The sequence below is a fragment of the Macaca nemestrina genome, chromosome 15 (genome assembly GCF_043159975.1).
Source record: "Macaca nemestrina isolate mMacNem1 chromosome 15, mMacNem.hap1, whole genome shotgun sequence".
NCBI classification, from domain to species: Eukaryota; Metazoa; Chordata; class Mammalia; order Primates; family Cercopithecidae; genus Macaca; species Macaca nemestrina.
Window position 1 is genome coordinate 86,349,837 of NC_092139.1, and position 16,529 is coordinate 86,366,365.

Below are 16,529 nucleotides of genomic sequence, written 5' to 3' on the forward strand. Positions count from 1 at the left end.
GCAAAGAAGCGAAACTCTGTTTCAAAAAAAAAGAAAAAAAGAAAAAAGAAAAAGAAAATCCATCCAGGAATGGCACTCAGCCTTTGTGCTTTTCTTCCTAAAACCCATAACCTCAGTCTAATCATGAGAAGAACACAAGAAATCCCTGTAGAGGAACATTTTACAAGAGGTTGACCAAGGCTCCTCAAAACTTAAGGTTATCATCAACAAAGAAAGTCTAAGAAGTGGTCATAGCCAGAGGAGCCTGGGAAGACGGAGAGCAAATGCAGTGTGGGGTTCTGGATGGGATTCTGCAACAGAAAAGGACATTAGGGCAAATTCAGGAACCCTGGATGAGCCTGGACTTCGGTCACTAACAATGCATCGATCCTAGTTCATTAGTCATGTGCAGAGCAAGATGCTGACAGGAAAGAGGGCTCAGAAATGCCTCCGTGCACAAGGTTCACACTCAACTGCTGCTCTTGGCCACAGTCTCACAGGTAATGTTTCAAATAAAATATATGGTACAAGATTCTTGTGCTATTTTTTCTTGTGTTACAGTTAATGGTATTTAATTTACTACTAATGTACTATGAAACCTCAATTCCTGTTTAAAGTTTCTGGCTTTGGAGTTAATTTCTATCTCTACTCAAGGTGACTTAAACAGACTTAATGAGCCTAGGCAACATAGCAAGACCCCCATCTCTACAAAAAAAAATTGTTTTTTAATTGGCCAGTTATGGTGGTGCCCGCCAATAGTCCCAGCTATCTTGGTGGCTGAGGCAGGAGGATCGCTTGAGCCCAGGAGATTAAGGGTGCAGTGAGCTATGATCACACTACTGCACTCCAGCCTAGGCTAAAGAGACCTGTCTCTAAAATAAACAAACAAAAAAACAGACTTGATGCCAATTTTTACATGCTTCTCCCATCCAAATAATTTACCATCTTATTTTTGCCCTAATATAAATTCATCAACAGTGCCCCCTCGTACAAGCTAGTACTATTCGGTTAAGCAAATGAGCTGATGACTTTTATGACCATCGTTACTTCCAGAAGGTGTCCTGTTTCTATGACAGTAGAGCAGCCAGCTGGGGAAAGAGCACTGACCTAACCACTGTTGCCCTGCACCAGCTCAGCCCACCTAATTTCTCTATGAAGTAGCACAGCCATTCTAGCAGGAAGATGTTGAATTGGCTGGTCCTTCAGGCCAGCAAGAACACGAAGCCAAGGCCATGAGGCCTGAGGCAGGCACACAGGTGGCTGGTGAATGGGCTCCCTCCCACCTCCTGCTCATCCGGCACCTCCCAGGCTATGCCTGGAACCAGAAAGGCGCTCCCTAGTCAGGCCTGTCCTGAGTAGAGACCTCAGTGTCATCCCCTGCCTTCCTGGTGAGGACAGACAGCAGTAAGGCCCAGAATCTCAGAACTGTCTCCTGCATTGCAGCCTCAGCCGGCAACCTTGACCTCCCAAAAAGCCTCACACACACCACTCCAAGAAGCTGCATCAGACACAGCGCCCCGGGCTGTCCAGGTCAGTTCACTGGCACACATCTCACTGCTGCTGCTTCAAACCAGGAAACTGAGGTCTAGGCACACCCTTCCCCATCTCTGAAATGCAGGGAGATCAGTGGGGAGTCAGTGGCGGCAGTCAGAGACTAGCCCCCAACAACCCTTCTCAGTCACTGAAACTGTCTGCCCACCGAGGCCTCGGGGGCCAGGGTTGTTTCCACGGCCTTGGCTCTTGGCCGGCCCAGTACGGGGGTGGGAGCAGCCTGGTGAGTGATGCCCAGGCCCCCAAGAGGTGATCCTGCCATAAATAATGCCAAGGACACATCCCCCTTCAAGGGAGGCCAGACCTGCCAGGGAGGGCTGCATAAAAGCTGCACTCTAGCTACAAACAGGAAGGGATGAGCCTGCTCAGATGGTGAGGTCCCTATCCTGTTACCTGCCACTCACGGCCACAAAGGACCAGACACCCTCCCCGGGCCAAGGAAAACATGCTGCACCTCCCTGTTTGGACCCACGGCTACCAGGGCCAGCTGCTGGAGATACCAGGACTCTGCTGGTGTCACCTGGCCTGGGAAGGACCTGAGCAGCTCAAGCTGGCCACACACCAGCCACAGCCTGGCCATGGCCCCCCACCTGCCCACGCCCACTGCAGCCAGCTCCCTGTCCTGAGCGCGGGAAACAGGTCTGCCAACACTAACTCAAACTTCACAAAGAAACCATTTCTGGAATGGGGCTCCGTTTGGCGATTCGGAGTCAAAGGCGCACTTCATAGCTCCTTTCCAAATCCCGTGCATTGTCAGGCCCTGTTCCCCTTTGAAGCCTCGCTGAGTGATTGAAGCGTCTACTTTCTGAGGGGCAGATAGCACCGGGCTGGTAATCTGACTCTAAGCCACGGGATAAAGGTAGTTTGTTTCCTCTCAGCCCGTCTGTCAACACCTCCTCAGTAATTAGCCCTAATTATTACAGAGGGCCAGCCTCCCATTCGGTTATTAAATCAGAAATAGTATCACGGCTGGGCATCTGTCAACGCCCCGACTGGCGACCTTCGATTCATTGAATCCTCTGTCAGTATCCGCCTTTGGAAGCGCCCAGGCGGGCAGGGAGGCAGCGGCTTCAAAGATGCAGATCCCAGGAAGAATTCCAGGGAGGCAGGTAGGCAGGGAGGGCCGGTGCCCAGCAGCCTGATGGCGAGGAGGAGCCAGGCACCACCCCCTGGGCAGCAATACACAGCCCAACCCCAGCCATTTCCCACCTCCCAGGGCTGACCGATGTCAGTCTCTTTGTGGCGGGGAATAAGGTATGCCCCCAAGAACTCCTTCCCTTGGAGAAGAAAGCACCTCCGGGCCTGCATCAGGCACATCCGTCTCAGGGAGTGGCCTTGACTGACAGCTTGGCCTGAGGCCCAGCAAAGCCCTGCACCATTTCAGTGCAGAAAGGGGAATCCGAGCCCTGGCTGCCCAGAGCACTGGAAAGCTGGCAAATCTGCAAAGCAGAACTCAGATTGCAGCCGTAGACACGATTTCCACAGTGGAGCCAACAGTGCTTCAGTCCTGTAGGCCCCGAGGAAGGACAGCCACCCGTCTCCCTTCTGGGTCTGGGTCTCTTCTCCATCCTAGAGAAATGGCCACATGCTCTGCCACAGGGGCCTTCTGCTCTGGCAAAGCACCTCCACCCTGCTCCCCCAGGGAACGGCTGCCCCCCAGCAAGATTCACAGCCTCAGGCCAGGGGCTGGCACTGACTTCACCTCACTTGGGGCAGTGGCCCACGTCCCCCAGGGCTGGCCACCAGCACTTCTCCAGAGGCTGAGACCCACAGTGCCCCACCCGGGGCTCCTGGCCTGCAGTGAGCCAGGTGGGGCCCAGCACGGTGCCTACAGGCTGAAGCCCACCAGGTCTGTGGTGCCCCTTCCAGACAGGCCCTGCATGTGAGGGAGGGTCCCAGAGATCAGTCACTTGTGCTGGGGACACGGCCCAAGGGGCATGATTCGCTCTCGAGCAGAGGCAAGCAAGTTCCTCTCGACAGCCCACTGCAGCCTGTTCTCCCCAAAGCACTGCCAGTGCCTGCTGGGTGCTCTGCCAGCACTTTGGGTCCTCGTGGCCACCAACCACCACGCTGGCAGGGCCAGGCCCCACTCAGCAGGGGGAGTGGGTCTCATGGAAACAAGGACATGGGTTAGTTTTCTTCCTTGGCGATGCCTGGAAGCCTCATGGCTGGAGCATGAGTGACCTGCTGGCCGGCCCCACAGTCAGCGGGGGCGCCAGGCAGACGCTGAGGCTGCAAGTCAGACTTCTCCTTCGCACTGGGATACGCGCTGCCTCAGCTGAGCCAAGAGGAAATGCCAGAGTGAGGAGCCACCAGGCTGCAGAGGCAGGCAGGATGGGCAGGCGGGGTCTCTCTGTGAGCAGGCATCTCTCGCTGTGGCTGGGGATGTCCGTCGCCCCAGGAGCAGGTCCCAGGAGCCTGGCAAGATGGCAGGAAGGAAGCCTGACTCGGGCATTTTTAGCCAGCCTGCCCTAGGCACTTACGGGCAGAGGCAGGAACCCAGCCAGCAGAGGGGACCGGCCTTTTTGCCCCGGGTGAACACACGGAAAAGCTTGCTGCTTTACGGGAAGCATGATATTCCCATGCACCAGTCCGGCCTCTGCTCAGAGGCCTGGTTCATGTAGGCCAGCTGCCGGTCCCGTCAGGGAGAGAGACAACACTCACAGAGGGTGCAGGATGGGGACCAATCCCCTGGGGCTGGTGCCACTGGCCTAGGGGATGGGGACGTGCCCTGGGAACTTGGTCGGAGTTGGAGGAGGGTGCCTAAGCATGCTGGGGCTGACACTTTCTGACAGGGGCTTGCCTGTGTGGCTCCTCCTGTGGTGGAGGCCACCTTGGGTAGAAAGGGGAAGTCCCCTAACACACACAGGTGATGGTGTGGCCAGGTGTATGTCTCATCAACTCCCGACCACCCAGCTGTGTGCAGTCAACTGTGTACATGCTTACACATGCATGCCAGCAATGTGCTTGCCACACCCACATCCACAGACACGCGAATGAGGACAGAGGCCAGCCTCCCACTCGCTCTGCCCCGTGGGTACTGCGTGTGGACCCCTCACTGAGGGGTCCCCCACGCACAGCCTGTGATGAAGAGTCCTAGCTCCACAACCCACAAACACTCCCCAGTCCCCTGCACTGTTCAAACACACAGGTAAGGTGGGCAGCGCCGGCACAGCAGGGGGCACGGGAGTCAGATGTCCTCTGCACCCAGCTGGCAGCTCCGCCAATGGAGACACAGAAGAATGTGGCAAGTGCATGAGCACCCACCACCCACAGGCCCCAGGCCTGTGATGGGGGGTCCGTGAGGCCAGGAGGAAAGGAGCAGGCCAATGAGAGCACCCCACAGGCCTGGGCTCTTCCCTGGCCAGCCCCACCCACCACGTCCCTGTAACAGAGATGATGTAGCCCAAAGAAAAACTAAGGGAGCAACGGGCCCTGCCGTCCTGGAGAGGCTGTGCAGTGACACGGCACCCCCAAGGCCTGCACCAGGAGAGTGTGAGCACTGCTGGGGCTGGGCAAGGGCCACGACACCATCATCTCTGCCTCTGCATTTGTGATCCAATGTGTTTTCAAATTTGCCAAGACAACTGGAAGAATAGGGGCATGGAGGGCTTCCCTATGAGATAATCAAGACTTAAAAGCTAGAATAACTAGTAAGGGACAGATCAGACCAGAGAGCAGGCAGGTAGGCTAGGCACGGCCCATGGGTGGCTGCGGCCAGGCTGAGTTGCTGCAGCCAGCAGCTGATGCTGAGGCAGGCTCGTGCCCTATGGAAAAAGGTGAAATGGGATCCCCTGTCGGTCAGGACATAATAGGTTATGCTGTGGAAAACACAAGCCCCAAACTCAGTGGCTTCACACATCAAAAATTTATGTCTTGCTCATATTACATGTGCATCGCGGTCGGCAGAGGGGCTCTGCTTGTCACAGGCTCTCGAGGATGACAGCAGACCCCTCCCTTCCGCCAGTTACACTTACAGGTGGACTCATGGTTGAATGTCAAAGGCAGAAAGTTACAACCTGGGAATACAGGATAATGCCTTTGTCCCCCCAGGCAGGGAAAGATTTCTTAAGTGAGAAACAGCGTCCCATACAGCACAACTGGGCACTGCCCACCCAAGAGCCAAGGCTTGGCCATCCCCACTCCTCAGTATGGGCCCCAGAACCCGGGGCCTGGGGGACTCTGCACACAGGCATGTGGAGACCATGGAAGCCTGACCAAGATAGCGCTGCCAGGAACAGCAAAGACAAAATCAAAGAAGCCTATCTGGGGCACTGCTGTGGGCGGAACTATGTCCCTTCAATATTCTTAAGTTCGAGTCCTAACCCCTAGTACTTAACATTTGAAGACAGGGTCTTTATTTTTTTTATGTTTTGAGACCAAGTCTCGCTCTGTCGCCCAGGCTGGAGTGCAGTGGTGAGATCTCGGCTCACTGCAAGCTCCGCCTCCCGGGTTCACGCCATTCTCCTGCCTCAGGCTCCCAAGTAGCTGGGACTACAGGCGCCCACCACCACACCCGGCTAATTTTTTTTTTTTTTTTTTGTATTTTTAGTAGAGACGGGGTTTCACCATGTTAGCCAGGAAAATCTCAGTCTCCTGACCTTGTGATCCACCTGCGTCGGCCTCCCAAAGTGCTGGGATTACAGTGAAGACGGGGTCTTTAAAGAGGTGATTCAGGGTTAAATGAGGTCATGAGCGTGGGCCCTGATCCAATAGACTAGTGACCTTATGAGCGATTAGGACACAGACACAGGCAGGGACATGGCAAGAAGGTGGCTATCTGCAGGCCAAGGAGCAAGGCCTCAGGAGAAACCAATGCTGCCCACACCTTGATCTCAGGCTTCTGGCTCCAGAATCACGAGGAAATGTCTGTTGTTTAAGCCCCCCCGCTAAAAAAGCTGGGGTGGTCCTTTGTTGGGCAGCCCCAGCAGACAAACAGGTATGTTGCCCTGGGATGGATGCAGGCCCCTCCCATCCTCCCATCCTCAGCAGCACCAACCAGCCCCACACTGGGTGGCTGCTCGTACTTCTCCATACTGAGCACCCCAGCCCACAGGATGATCAGCCGCTTCCATCCTACAGAACTCAGGTGTGGCTCTGTGGCTTCCTCTGGCCAGGGAAATGGAAGTGGGGTGACATACATTACTTGTGGCCTGCTGTGGCCTTTCCCCTGCCTCAGTGAGCATGGAGAAATACATCCAGGTAGGCTCTCGTCAGCACAGGTCTGACAGGCCCCAGCCATAGTGGCACACAGGTGTGAGCAAGAAATAAGCAGAGCCAACCATAGCGGCACTGTTGGAGATCTTTGTTACTGCAGCACAATCTGGCTCATGCTGACTGATCCTGCAGGGTAACAGCTTTATTTGCCTTGCTCCTTTATTGCTGGATCTTTGGGCTTTTCCAGTTCTGCTGTTCAAAAAATAGTGACACCCATGAGGTGGACATCAGACGGCCCAGACCCCAGCCAAGGCACTGTGTGGGTACCATTCTCATTCAACCCTACTACCCACCCCATGAGGAAAAACTGTGGTCACAGCTCAAAAAGGTCAGGGAAAGATGCTCAGCTTGTGAAGGGAGAGGAGAGGGCAAGGCCACCCTCCAGTCCCTGTGTTTTTTTTTGTTTTTTTTGAGACAGAGTCTTGCTCTGTCACCCAGGCTGGAATGCAGTGGCTGGATCTCAGCTCACTGTAAGCTCCGCCTCCTGGGTTTACGCCATTCTCCTGCCTCAGCCTCCTGAGCAGCTGGGACTACAGGCGCCCGCCACCTTGCCCAGCTAGTTTTTTGTATTTTTTAGTAGGGACGGGGTTTCACCGTGTTAGCCAGGATGGTCTCGATCTCCTGACCTCGTGATCCGCCCGTCTCGACCTCCCAAAGTGCTGGGATTACAGGCTTGAGCCACCGCACCCGGCCTCCAGTCCCTGTTCTAAACCCCCATGTAGTGGCACCAAACCATGACTATCCCTGACAAGAGTCTTCATGCACCAAGTAAGTAGTCACAGAACGTGTGTGCCTAGAATTGTTATGTGGTCAAATTGTAATATTGTATACTCCCACTAATAGTATAGAAGGCCCAGTTCTCCATACCTCCACAACTTTGGGCATCTAAAACTTTTAAAATCCTGGAATCACAGGCAAAAAAAAAATTCACCCATATTTCCCTCTAGTCCTTTTATAATTTTAACATTGAAATCTTTAATCTGGAATATATACTGGCATAAAGAGGGAGGCACATACATGGCTTTACTATTTTCCAGAGGGCCAACTGCTTTTACTGAATAATCCATTTTACCCTCATTAATTGGAAACACCTCTAGCATGTACTATATTTCCATATTTATTCAGCCCTGTTTCAAAGTTCTCTATTCTCTGCTCATCTGTTCACAACATCTAAGTGCTTTAACTATTGTGGCTTTATAAAACATTCCAATATCCCATAGGACCTTATCCTTAGGACTTCCTATTTTAAAGTTTTCCTTGGAGACAGGTACTTTAAACACCATCTCAGAGGACCCATCATATCCCATCTTCAGGAAATAAAATCTCTGGGTATTTCCAAGGGAAGTGAGGGACAGACACCATGATTGGAAAGCAGAGCCAGCACCAAGGCCTGTCCCTGAGCACGTCCAGCAAACCCTGCCAGGCTCTGCGGCTCCTGAGCACCTGTCTTCGGGTCTGCCAGTGTGTGGGGGCCAGGAGAGAAAAAACAATCCCGGGAGAGTGCCTCCTCTCCTGGCTCTTGGTGCGCCTCCTTCCCCAAGGAGCAGGAAAGCAGCTTGGTCATCATGTCTGAAACCAGGTGCTGCAGCAGCTGGCAACAAAGCCACTCTGAAAGGGGCTGTGTGCACTGCCTGTCTGGAAGGCTGTGCCAGAGTCCATCCTTGCCTCCACCCTACCTGTGCAGGAAACCTGGACGTCATCACTTCGAGACCCTGCCTCCCTTTCTGGGGAAAGCCCAACCACAATAAACAGGACCCGTTTTAATTAAAAACCAGGTCACCTGAACTCTCCCGTGGACTCTCACGCCTCCCCCGCTGGATGCTGCGTGACTGGCCCGCAGACACATGGCAGACCGTAACTCACACATGCCCAGAAGTTGCCTGGGTCCCAAAGGCGGAAAAGGCCCAAACCCCAGTGGGACAGGGTTCAGAAGAGAAGGCACCAATCTCAAGCTGAAGGATCCACTTCAGGTCCACTAAAGGGAGATGGGGAAGGTGGCCCGTCCAGAAGCCTGTGGGACAGGGTAAGGGTCAGCTGGGTGACTAGGCTGTCCATCCTAGAGAGCAACTCCGGGTTCTACTGCCAGACCCACAGGCAATCCAGGCCACAGTGCACCGGAGGCAGGCATCAGGGAGCAGTCTGACCCGACCCACAAAAGGGTGACTGGGGCCTGAGCCATCAGATGGAGGGCAGCTGTGTGACCTGGCACAGAAGCATGGGGCTGGGCCAGGATGTCCAGGGACTTCCCGCATCTGACCAGAATCAAGACTGAACATGGGTTTCTTCTGCCAGCTCACTTCCTTTGCTACCAGGGCTATACCCCCTTTCTAAAAATAGCTTCCCACCTATTTCCAAGGTTTCCAGTTGTTTTATCTACAAGGTATCTGTGCCCTGAAATAACTCACACATAAAACCATCTGAACCCAGAGCCTTTTTTAGTGATAGTTACCATAAAATAATCCCAACAATTTCTATTTTTCTAAATAAGTTTTTTTTGTGTGTGTGAGATAGAGTTGCACTCTTATTGCCCAGGCTGGAGTGTAATGGCGTGATCTTGACTCATCACAACCTCTGCCTCCTGGGTTCAAGCGATTCTCCTGCCTCAGTCTCCCAAGCAGCTGAGATTACAGGCATGCACCACCACACTTGGCTAATTTTGTATTTTTTAGTAGAGACAGGTTTCTCCACGTTGGTCAGGCTGGTCTTGAACTCCTGACCTCAGGTGATCCACCTACCTCGGCCTCCCAAAGTGCTGGGATTACAGGTATGAGCCACTGCTCCTGGCCAGTTTCTGAGTAAGTTTAACCAGATACTTGCTAATTAGTTTTTTCTAAAATAGTTGGCTGTATTTCCAATTCACATTTCTGCTTTTTCTTCCAACTTTTCAGGAAGGTGTTTTGTTGTTTTCACAACTGTAAAACGGAAAGGGACTTGAACTTCTTGTCCAAGCACCAGAGTGGAACACACTGCACACACTGGGCGGCTGTACCTGCCCATCCTGTGGTAAACGGCTCCAGGGACTTCCAAGCTCAGCTTCCACTAGAAAACCCGTCCTTGTGTGGAACAGGTCTTTCTTCATTCCAACCCTCTGGGCCTGGGGCCTCACAGCTCTGGACTGCTGCCTGGTCCTCACTTCACCTCCAGCTCTCGGAAGTCAGTTCTCCACCTGCAGAGCCACCCACCCCCACCTACTCAGCCCCAGCTCCTTCGATCAGACCCTTGGACCCTCAAAGCCCCTGCTAGAAACCATACCTGCAACGCTGACCTGGAATGCTCAAGGCCAGGCCTCTAATCCTGAGAGAATGGGAAACAAAGACTCGCTGGTAGGCAGCCACTGCACCACAGGCTCAGCCAGTAATCCAACACATGTTTAATGAGCACCAATTGTGTACCAGACCACAGAGCTAACTAAGACAGAGCCCCTGTCCTGGAGGGTCACAGTCCGCCAGGAGGGAGATCCGAGCCATTTACATCACTGGGGCTTCAGTGCTGAATCGACGATGCATGCGAGTGCAGAGTGCGCAGGGGACAGCAGCACAGCAGCGGGGAAGAGGAGCCTGCTTCAGAACACCAGGCCCGACTACTATAGCGTTAACACACAAAGGGGGAAGGCCTGCCGCTGAGCCTGGCAAGGGGCTTGCATCCTATCTTCCTGCATCCAAACCTCCCAGTTGCCCAGGACTGCTGGTAAACAAACCCACAGGAAACATCATTCTCTGCCAAGATGCTATCCCACTCATGCAGCAGAATCAAAGTGACTACTTCCTCCAGGCAGCCTTCCTCACATTCCAGCTGGGACAGAAATCACAGGGAGCAGAGAGGGTGGGGTTAGGGGGACAGACACAGAAACCTCATTCAGGAACCAGGTCCCAACAGGACAGACGTGGCAGACCCAGTTCAGTCCCAGCCAGTGTGGAAGACACCAAGGGGGGTGTTTTATGGGGGTGGAGGTGACAAAGATGACGCAAGTATCTGCTGAGAGCTGCCCTACAAAACGACCCCCTCGTGGGAGCAGGCCTGGGTGGGACGGCACTCCCAGGAGATGGGCAGGGATGCAGCCGAGAGCAGGAAGGAGCAGGGAAAGGGCACAGGGTGGAGGTCAAGCTCTGCTGGAGTAGGGGGAGCTGGTTCTGCTCAGCGCAGAGTCCAAAACAAGAGCATCTTGCCCAGCTATGGGGTCTGAAGTCATCTGGGGACACCACTCTGCTTTGACTGGGGACTATGGGGCTCCTGAGCCACACAGGCCACTTCATCACGAGGGGCACCATTGTTCCCGCCTAGGCTGTGCTCAGAACCCAGGAGAAAGTGGTGGCTCTCCTGGGGTCTCCAGGGCCTCCACCACCTACTGTGGGGTACCTAAGGACACCTCCTGGTCTCCCTCTGTCTCCAAAACCTCCTCCTCTGTTTTCTGGGGTTTTGGACCCCCTGGATGAGCGGGGTCTGGTCTCTGGGCAGGAGGATTAGCTGACTCCGACAGTCTAGGTTCAGGTGTGGGGGCTGCCTCCTCTGGCTGGGAAGAGGCTGGTTCCACAGGACCAGGCTTGGAGCTACATGCAGAACTGGGCAGAACTGGGGGCTCCTTGGGCCCAGGAGTGCTCTCCTTGGTCAGCTGCTGCTCGAGCAGAGCACTTCTGGATATAGAGTTGGACCCAGACACAGCAGGGGTGGCCATGGCGGCTGGTAAAAACCTGGGGGCAGTACCCATGTCGAGTGCCAGGCCCTCTAAGAACCTAGCTAAGTATTGCCTCACCACAGGCAGCTGAGGGGCCACTGGCAGCCGGCTGGAGGCCAGGGGCAGGGGACAGGGAACCACGGCGTGGTACTCAGCAAAACTGTTCGGGTCTTGAACAACTTCCTTGAGATCCTGGCAGAAGAGCTCGTAATCGTCAGGCAGGGGCAGGTCCCCATCAAGGTAGGGGGCTGCCCAGGCCCGGGCTCGGCCTGTCAGGCGCCTGAGGATCTCGCAGACACGGCTGATGTTGTCCTGATAGTGCTCAAAGCGGAAGGACATGTAATCTCCCAGTTGGGCCAAGAAGCGGTCCAGGAGCCACGGGGAGCCATCAAAGGTGCCTGGGTCTGAGCCTGGCACCCAGCAGAAGTCCACCCTGTGGGGTCGGGAGCCGGGCAAGCGCCCAGCTAGGGGACCCCTTTCTGCAGGTTTACCGCCACGAGAGCCACTAGCTGTGCTCTTCTGCTCCATGGTTGTTCGCACACACACGGGGTCCCCGCAGCAGGGCCGCTCAATCCAGGGATCCACAAGGGGGGTGTATGCCACCCCAGGAGACGCTTGGTCCATCTGCTGCCATGGGTGTGCGTTGGCATAATTGGCAGCTGCCCAGATGGGAATGCGAGGGCCCTGCTGACGGCACTGGCCACGAGGCATGCTGGGCGCAGAGGGCAGAAGAGAGGAGAGCCAGCACTGCGGGGGGGGGCGGGAGGTGGGGCGGCGTGGACAGACGTGGCTTGCACGACACAACAGGACAGGGATGGCTGAACAGGGCGTGGTAGACCCACACTGGTCCAGGCAAGTGCTGAGGATCAGGGAGCTGACAGCTGCAGCCTCAGGAGAGCTGAGAAGAGCTGAGGGACTGTCAGTCGCAGGCCATCATCCGAGGCAATCTGTCCAAAGACAAGGTGGGGGAGAGCAGGAACTAGGCCTAACCATCACCCACTGAACTGGTGGGAAGAGGTAGCAAGCGGGCAACCCTCTGGTACCCAACTAGGAGCTCTGAGTGGAAGGAGGTGCCCAGGGGGCTGGCCTGGGAGGTCTGAGAAGGTGGGCAAATGCTGCCTATGACATTGCAAGGGCAAGGTAGAATGACAGACGCTGTCAATTTCAGAAGAAAAGGGGCCAGATCAGAACTGTCAGGGAATTTCAGGATAGCAATAGTAGCAACCTTTCACCGAGTGCCCCATTTGCGCCACCTCCCCAAAATGAAGTTGGTACTAGTATTGTCTTTGGGGCACACAGTGGTGAAGTAACTTGTCTGCATAACACACCAACCCATAAGTGGTGGAAGCAGCAGAAACTGGCTGGAGAGATCACAGGCTTAACCACTATACAGCACGCATATTATAAACTACGTTTGTCAGGCCAGGCGCAGTGGCTCAAGCCTGTAATTCCAGCACTTTGGGAGGCCGAGATGGGAGGATCACGAGGTCAGGAGATCGAGACCATCCTGGCTAACACGGTGAAACCCCGTCTCTACTAAAAAATACCAAAAACTAGCTGGGCAAGGTGGCGGGTGCCTGTAGTCCCAGCTACTCGGGAGGCTGAGGCAGAAGAATGGCCTAAACCTAGGAGGCGGAGCTTGCAGTGAGCTGAGAGATCCGGCCACTGCACTCCAGCCCGGGCGACAGAGCAAGACTCCGTCTCAAAAAAACAAACAAACAAACAAACAAAAAAAAACTACATTTGTCTGCTGAGTAGGCTCTAGCCACCCCAAAACTCTGAACAATGCACAGACTGCGTCATTAGGCTCTTTTACATCCCAGCACCAGGCACACAGCAGGTCCTACCTGCATCCCCGACAGCAGCAGTGAGCCTGCTATTATCTGCTCCCTCCTGACCCCACATGCTTTCCAAATTCACCTCACAACTGAGTACCACCTGCAGGCAATGCCACCCCCACCCCCAAACGCCACCTTTCCACAGTCCCCATTCCAGCCACAGCAGAGTATCCCAGCCCCCCCACTGTAAAATCCTGGAACCCCACTTGCTGTGTCTGCTCCCACAACTCCAGTCACTTGTGCCCAGGGTCTGGGGAGTCCCAGTCTGATGGCTGGACCTGCCCCGCCTTCTCCACGCAGCAGTTACCTAGGAAGCTCCACAGCCAGCAGCCAGTTCTATTCCAGTGCAAGGAGCCCTCCCCTGGGGCGCTCACACTCTCCAGCCTAACTCTATCCAGCCCCCTCCCCAGTCTCTCTGCAAACGGAGGCCCACTCACGACCTCCATGAAACTCTCTGCTTCACCCCGCACACAAACTGCACTGGCTCACTGGGAGCACAGGGCCTGCACACACCTTCATCCCAGATCTCCTATCCGCTGGCCATTCCCCCTCAGGGTGAGTTCCTCCAAGGACCTCCCAGGGTGGCCTGCAGCACTAGAACCTGCCAGGGCCACTGGCCCTACCTCCACCACCCAAACACTCTGGAACCCCTCAGGTCTCACCCCCCTCTGGGGGGGGGGTCTTTACCTGAAAGCCCAGCCCATGACCCTGGCTTCCCATCTTACTGCAGGATTATACTAAGGCCTGGGGGCAGCAAACCCACAGGACAGCACGTGAGTCCAGTACACTGACAGAAAAAGCAGTAACAGGCCCGATCCAGGGCCCAGCTCCTACCACCAGCCAAGGTTAGGTATCCAGATTGCCCACAATGACCACACCCCATGCCCAGGAGTCACAGTGTGCTACCCAGATCTCTGCCTTCCCTTCTTCCCAGCCCCCACCATGCCCACTCACCTGCGCACCTGTGTCCCCTGCAGTCTGGGAGAAGGCTTCCCTGCACCAGCCAGCCGGGTGTGCTTCGGGCCTGAGCTTTCCTAACCCTGGGCCCCACTCTCACCATTTTGAGAACCTTAGCACTCCCACGCCTATCAGTCTGTTGTTCCCCCTACTTTTCTCCCCACACTGCCTGGCACAGAAGACTTTCGGCCCTTCTGGACTGGTCAGCACTATCCTAAAGGGGCAGGTACCACGGCGCATGTGTATTTGCGCCCACAAGGCCAAAGGCAGCACCTGGAAAGCTGGGACGTTCTCTGCTCTGGGGAGACACAGGGGCCCCAAGAACAAAACCTGCCCAAAGCCTTAAAGCAAGGTGAGTGCAGACGACTGCACCGCCCGCCCCCCAGCAACCGCCATGCAGGAAATACGAGCTCACAAGGCCCACGGCAATAAGAAGCCCACCCACCTGCGGCTACGCGAAGCGCCCGCGAAGAGGGTCCAGGGATCCGTAGCTAGAGACCGGGGGACGGGCCTCCCTCCGAGGGCGAGAGTCCAAGTGCCACCTAGAAAGTGGAGAACGAGATCGGCCGCCGTGAGGCCAGGCAAGGCGCGGGCGCGACCTCCCGAGACTGCGAGAATGGCCCGAATGTCTCCAGGTGCCCCCACAAACCCCCGGCGCGGACCGAGAAACTGAGGCCCGCAGACCGAAGACACTGCGACCCAGGCTGGGGCTCCGAGTGCCCCTCCGCGGATCAGAAGTCGGGAAAAGACGGAGGGGCGTAGCTCCAGGCCCGCGCCCACAGAGTTCCAAGCCGGCCGCCCGGGCTCCCGCCTCCACACTGACCCTCCTGGAGCAGTCGGCGACGCCTGCTCCGAGCTGCGCCGTGCGGCGTCCAGCGCCCGACTACGCAGCGCAGCCACGCCCCCAGCGTGCGCGCGACCGCCTTACGACCCCGCGCATGCTCCAGGTTCGCCCCACGCGCACCTCCCAGCCAGGCCGCGCGCCCGCGCGCTCAGCCCGCCGCGCCTGCGCTGTGTACCGTGTAGCTGATGCCTCGCAGGCGCTCCGGGTCCCTGCTGTCGCGGTAGCGCCGCGCGGTGGGTGATGGGAGAGCGCGCCCATTCCCACGCCGCGCCAAGTGCCACGGGAGCAGGTGGGGCCGCGTGTACAGGCGCGGGGCGGTTGGGCCAAAGCTGCCTCTCATGATCCTCAGCGGGCGGTGCCCGGCGGTCCCTCAGATCCGGGAAATCTGCACCTCGCTGTGGCGTAGACCAAGGGGCCGATGCTGCTTCAGCCCGCAGTTACTGCCCTGGCGTCAGCCAGACACTGGGGTGCTGCTGGGCGTCGAGAGGGCTGCTGCGGGGCCGGGCTAAGCATGGGGGGCTGCAGGTGTCGGAGCGGATGGAGGCATAGCGTGGCTGCTGGGCCTCGGGAGCGCTCTGGAACGGCATGCCCGCAGAGTGCGTCTCATCACCCGTTGCCGGTGCCGGGAACCTCGTTAGGACCCGGTTCGATGTAGCTGCAGCCCGGGCGCGAGAGGCAGGGGGCAGGCAGGCCGAGAGGACCCTGTACCTACATGCCTGGGGGCTGCAGACGGCTCTGGGCCTCCTTGTTGTGGGTGTAAGTGTGTGCTTCCGACTCAGGAGAGGAGAGCAAGGGCGGGCTACCAAGGCCTCCCCACAGGGCTGTGCCCAGCCTAAGCCTGCCGAGTCAGCACCCAGATCCGGGACAAGATAGGTGAGGATGAAGTGGTGCTCTTCTCACTTGCACGAGCCGCCCCACGCCACCTCTCCTCGGTTTCACGGTGCCTAGAGAAGAGGTGGGAGAGGGTGCAGGCGCCCCAGCTCAGGATCTAATGCCTGTGGGCCAAGGACCTGGATGCAGGCCAGGAGTCTTTGGGGCCACGGCAGGCAGCCGGATTCACCGGAAAGTGACGCTTCTCAAGGGGAACACACACGTAACACACCAGCTCCCCTTCTGCCCTGGTCCAGTGACTCCTTTCATGAAAGCTCTCTGAAATGTTATCTGCATTTACACCCAAACTCACTCACTTTGATCCCTGAAACGCGAATCAAAGATCACATTGTACCTTCCCTGGGTCTGTGGGGCTTTCAGCAGCCTCGGCCAAAAATAATAAAAGTGGCACCGAGCCAGGAAACGCCTCCTTGAAGTGGGAATGAAACTTGAATTTTTTTCGGTTGTATCTTTCCTAATTGACCTGATAATTTAAACTTCCTCCCTCAAGGGAAAGGTGGGGGTTCCCACAAATTCAGCTTACCTCAGCCTCTAGGCAGCTCAGCCTACAGCTTAGCGCCCATCAGCAGAGTGGGCAGTG

General features: G+C 56.2%; 2 protein-coding genes across 2 annotated transcripts in view; both read right to left on the reverse strand.

Annotated features, from left to right (window-relative positions):
• The window catches only part of LOC105480719 (G protein subunit beta 1 like), a 70,245-nt gene extending 55,490 nt beyond the window's left edge, over window positions 1-14,755 (reverse strand). The window contains exon 1 of the mRNA XM_011739849.2: window positions 14,660-14,755. The gene's annotated coding sequence lies outside the window, so the exon portion shown is untranslated. The remainder of the gene's footprint in view (window positions 1-14,659) is intronic.
• RTL10 (retrotransposon Gag like 10) lies at window positions 5,384-14,754 on the reverse strand. The gene is made up of 2 exons (XM_011739848.3): window positions 14,660-14,754; window positions 5,384-12,366 (listed from the first exon to the last, which is right to left on the reverse strand). The coding sequence occupies exon 2, from the start codon at window positions 12,128-12,130 to the stop codon at window positions 11,090-11,092; it is 1,041 nt and encodes a 346-aa protein (XP_011738150.2). The 5' UTR covers window positions 12,131-12,366; window positions 14,660-14,754; the 3' UTR covers window positions 5,384-11,089.
• Window positions 14,756-16,529: the final 1,774 nt, after the last annotated feature.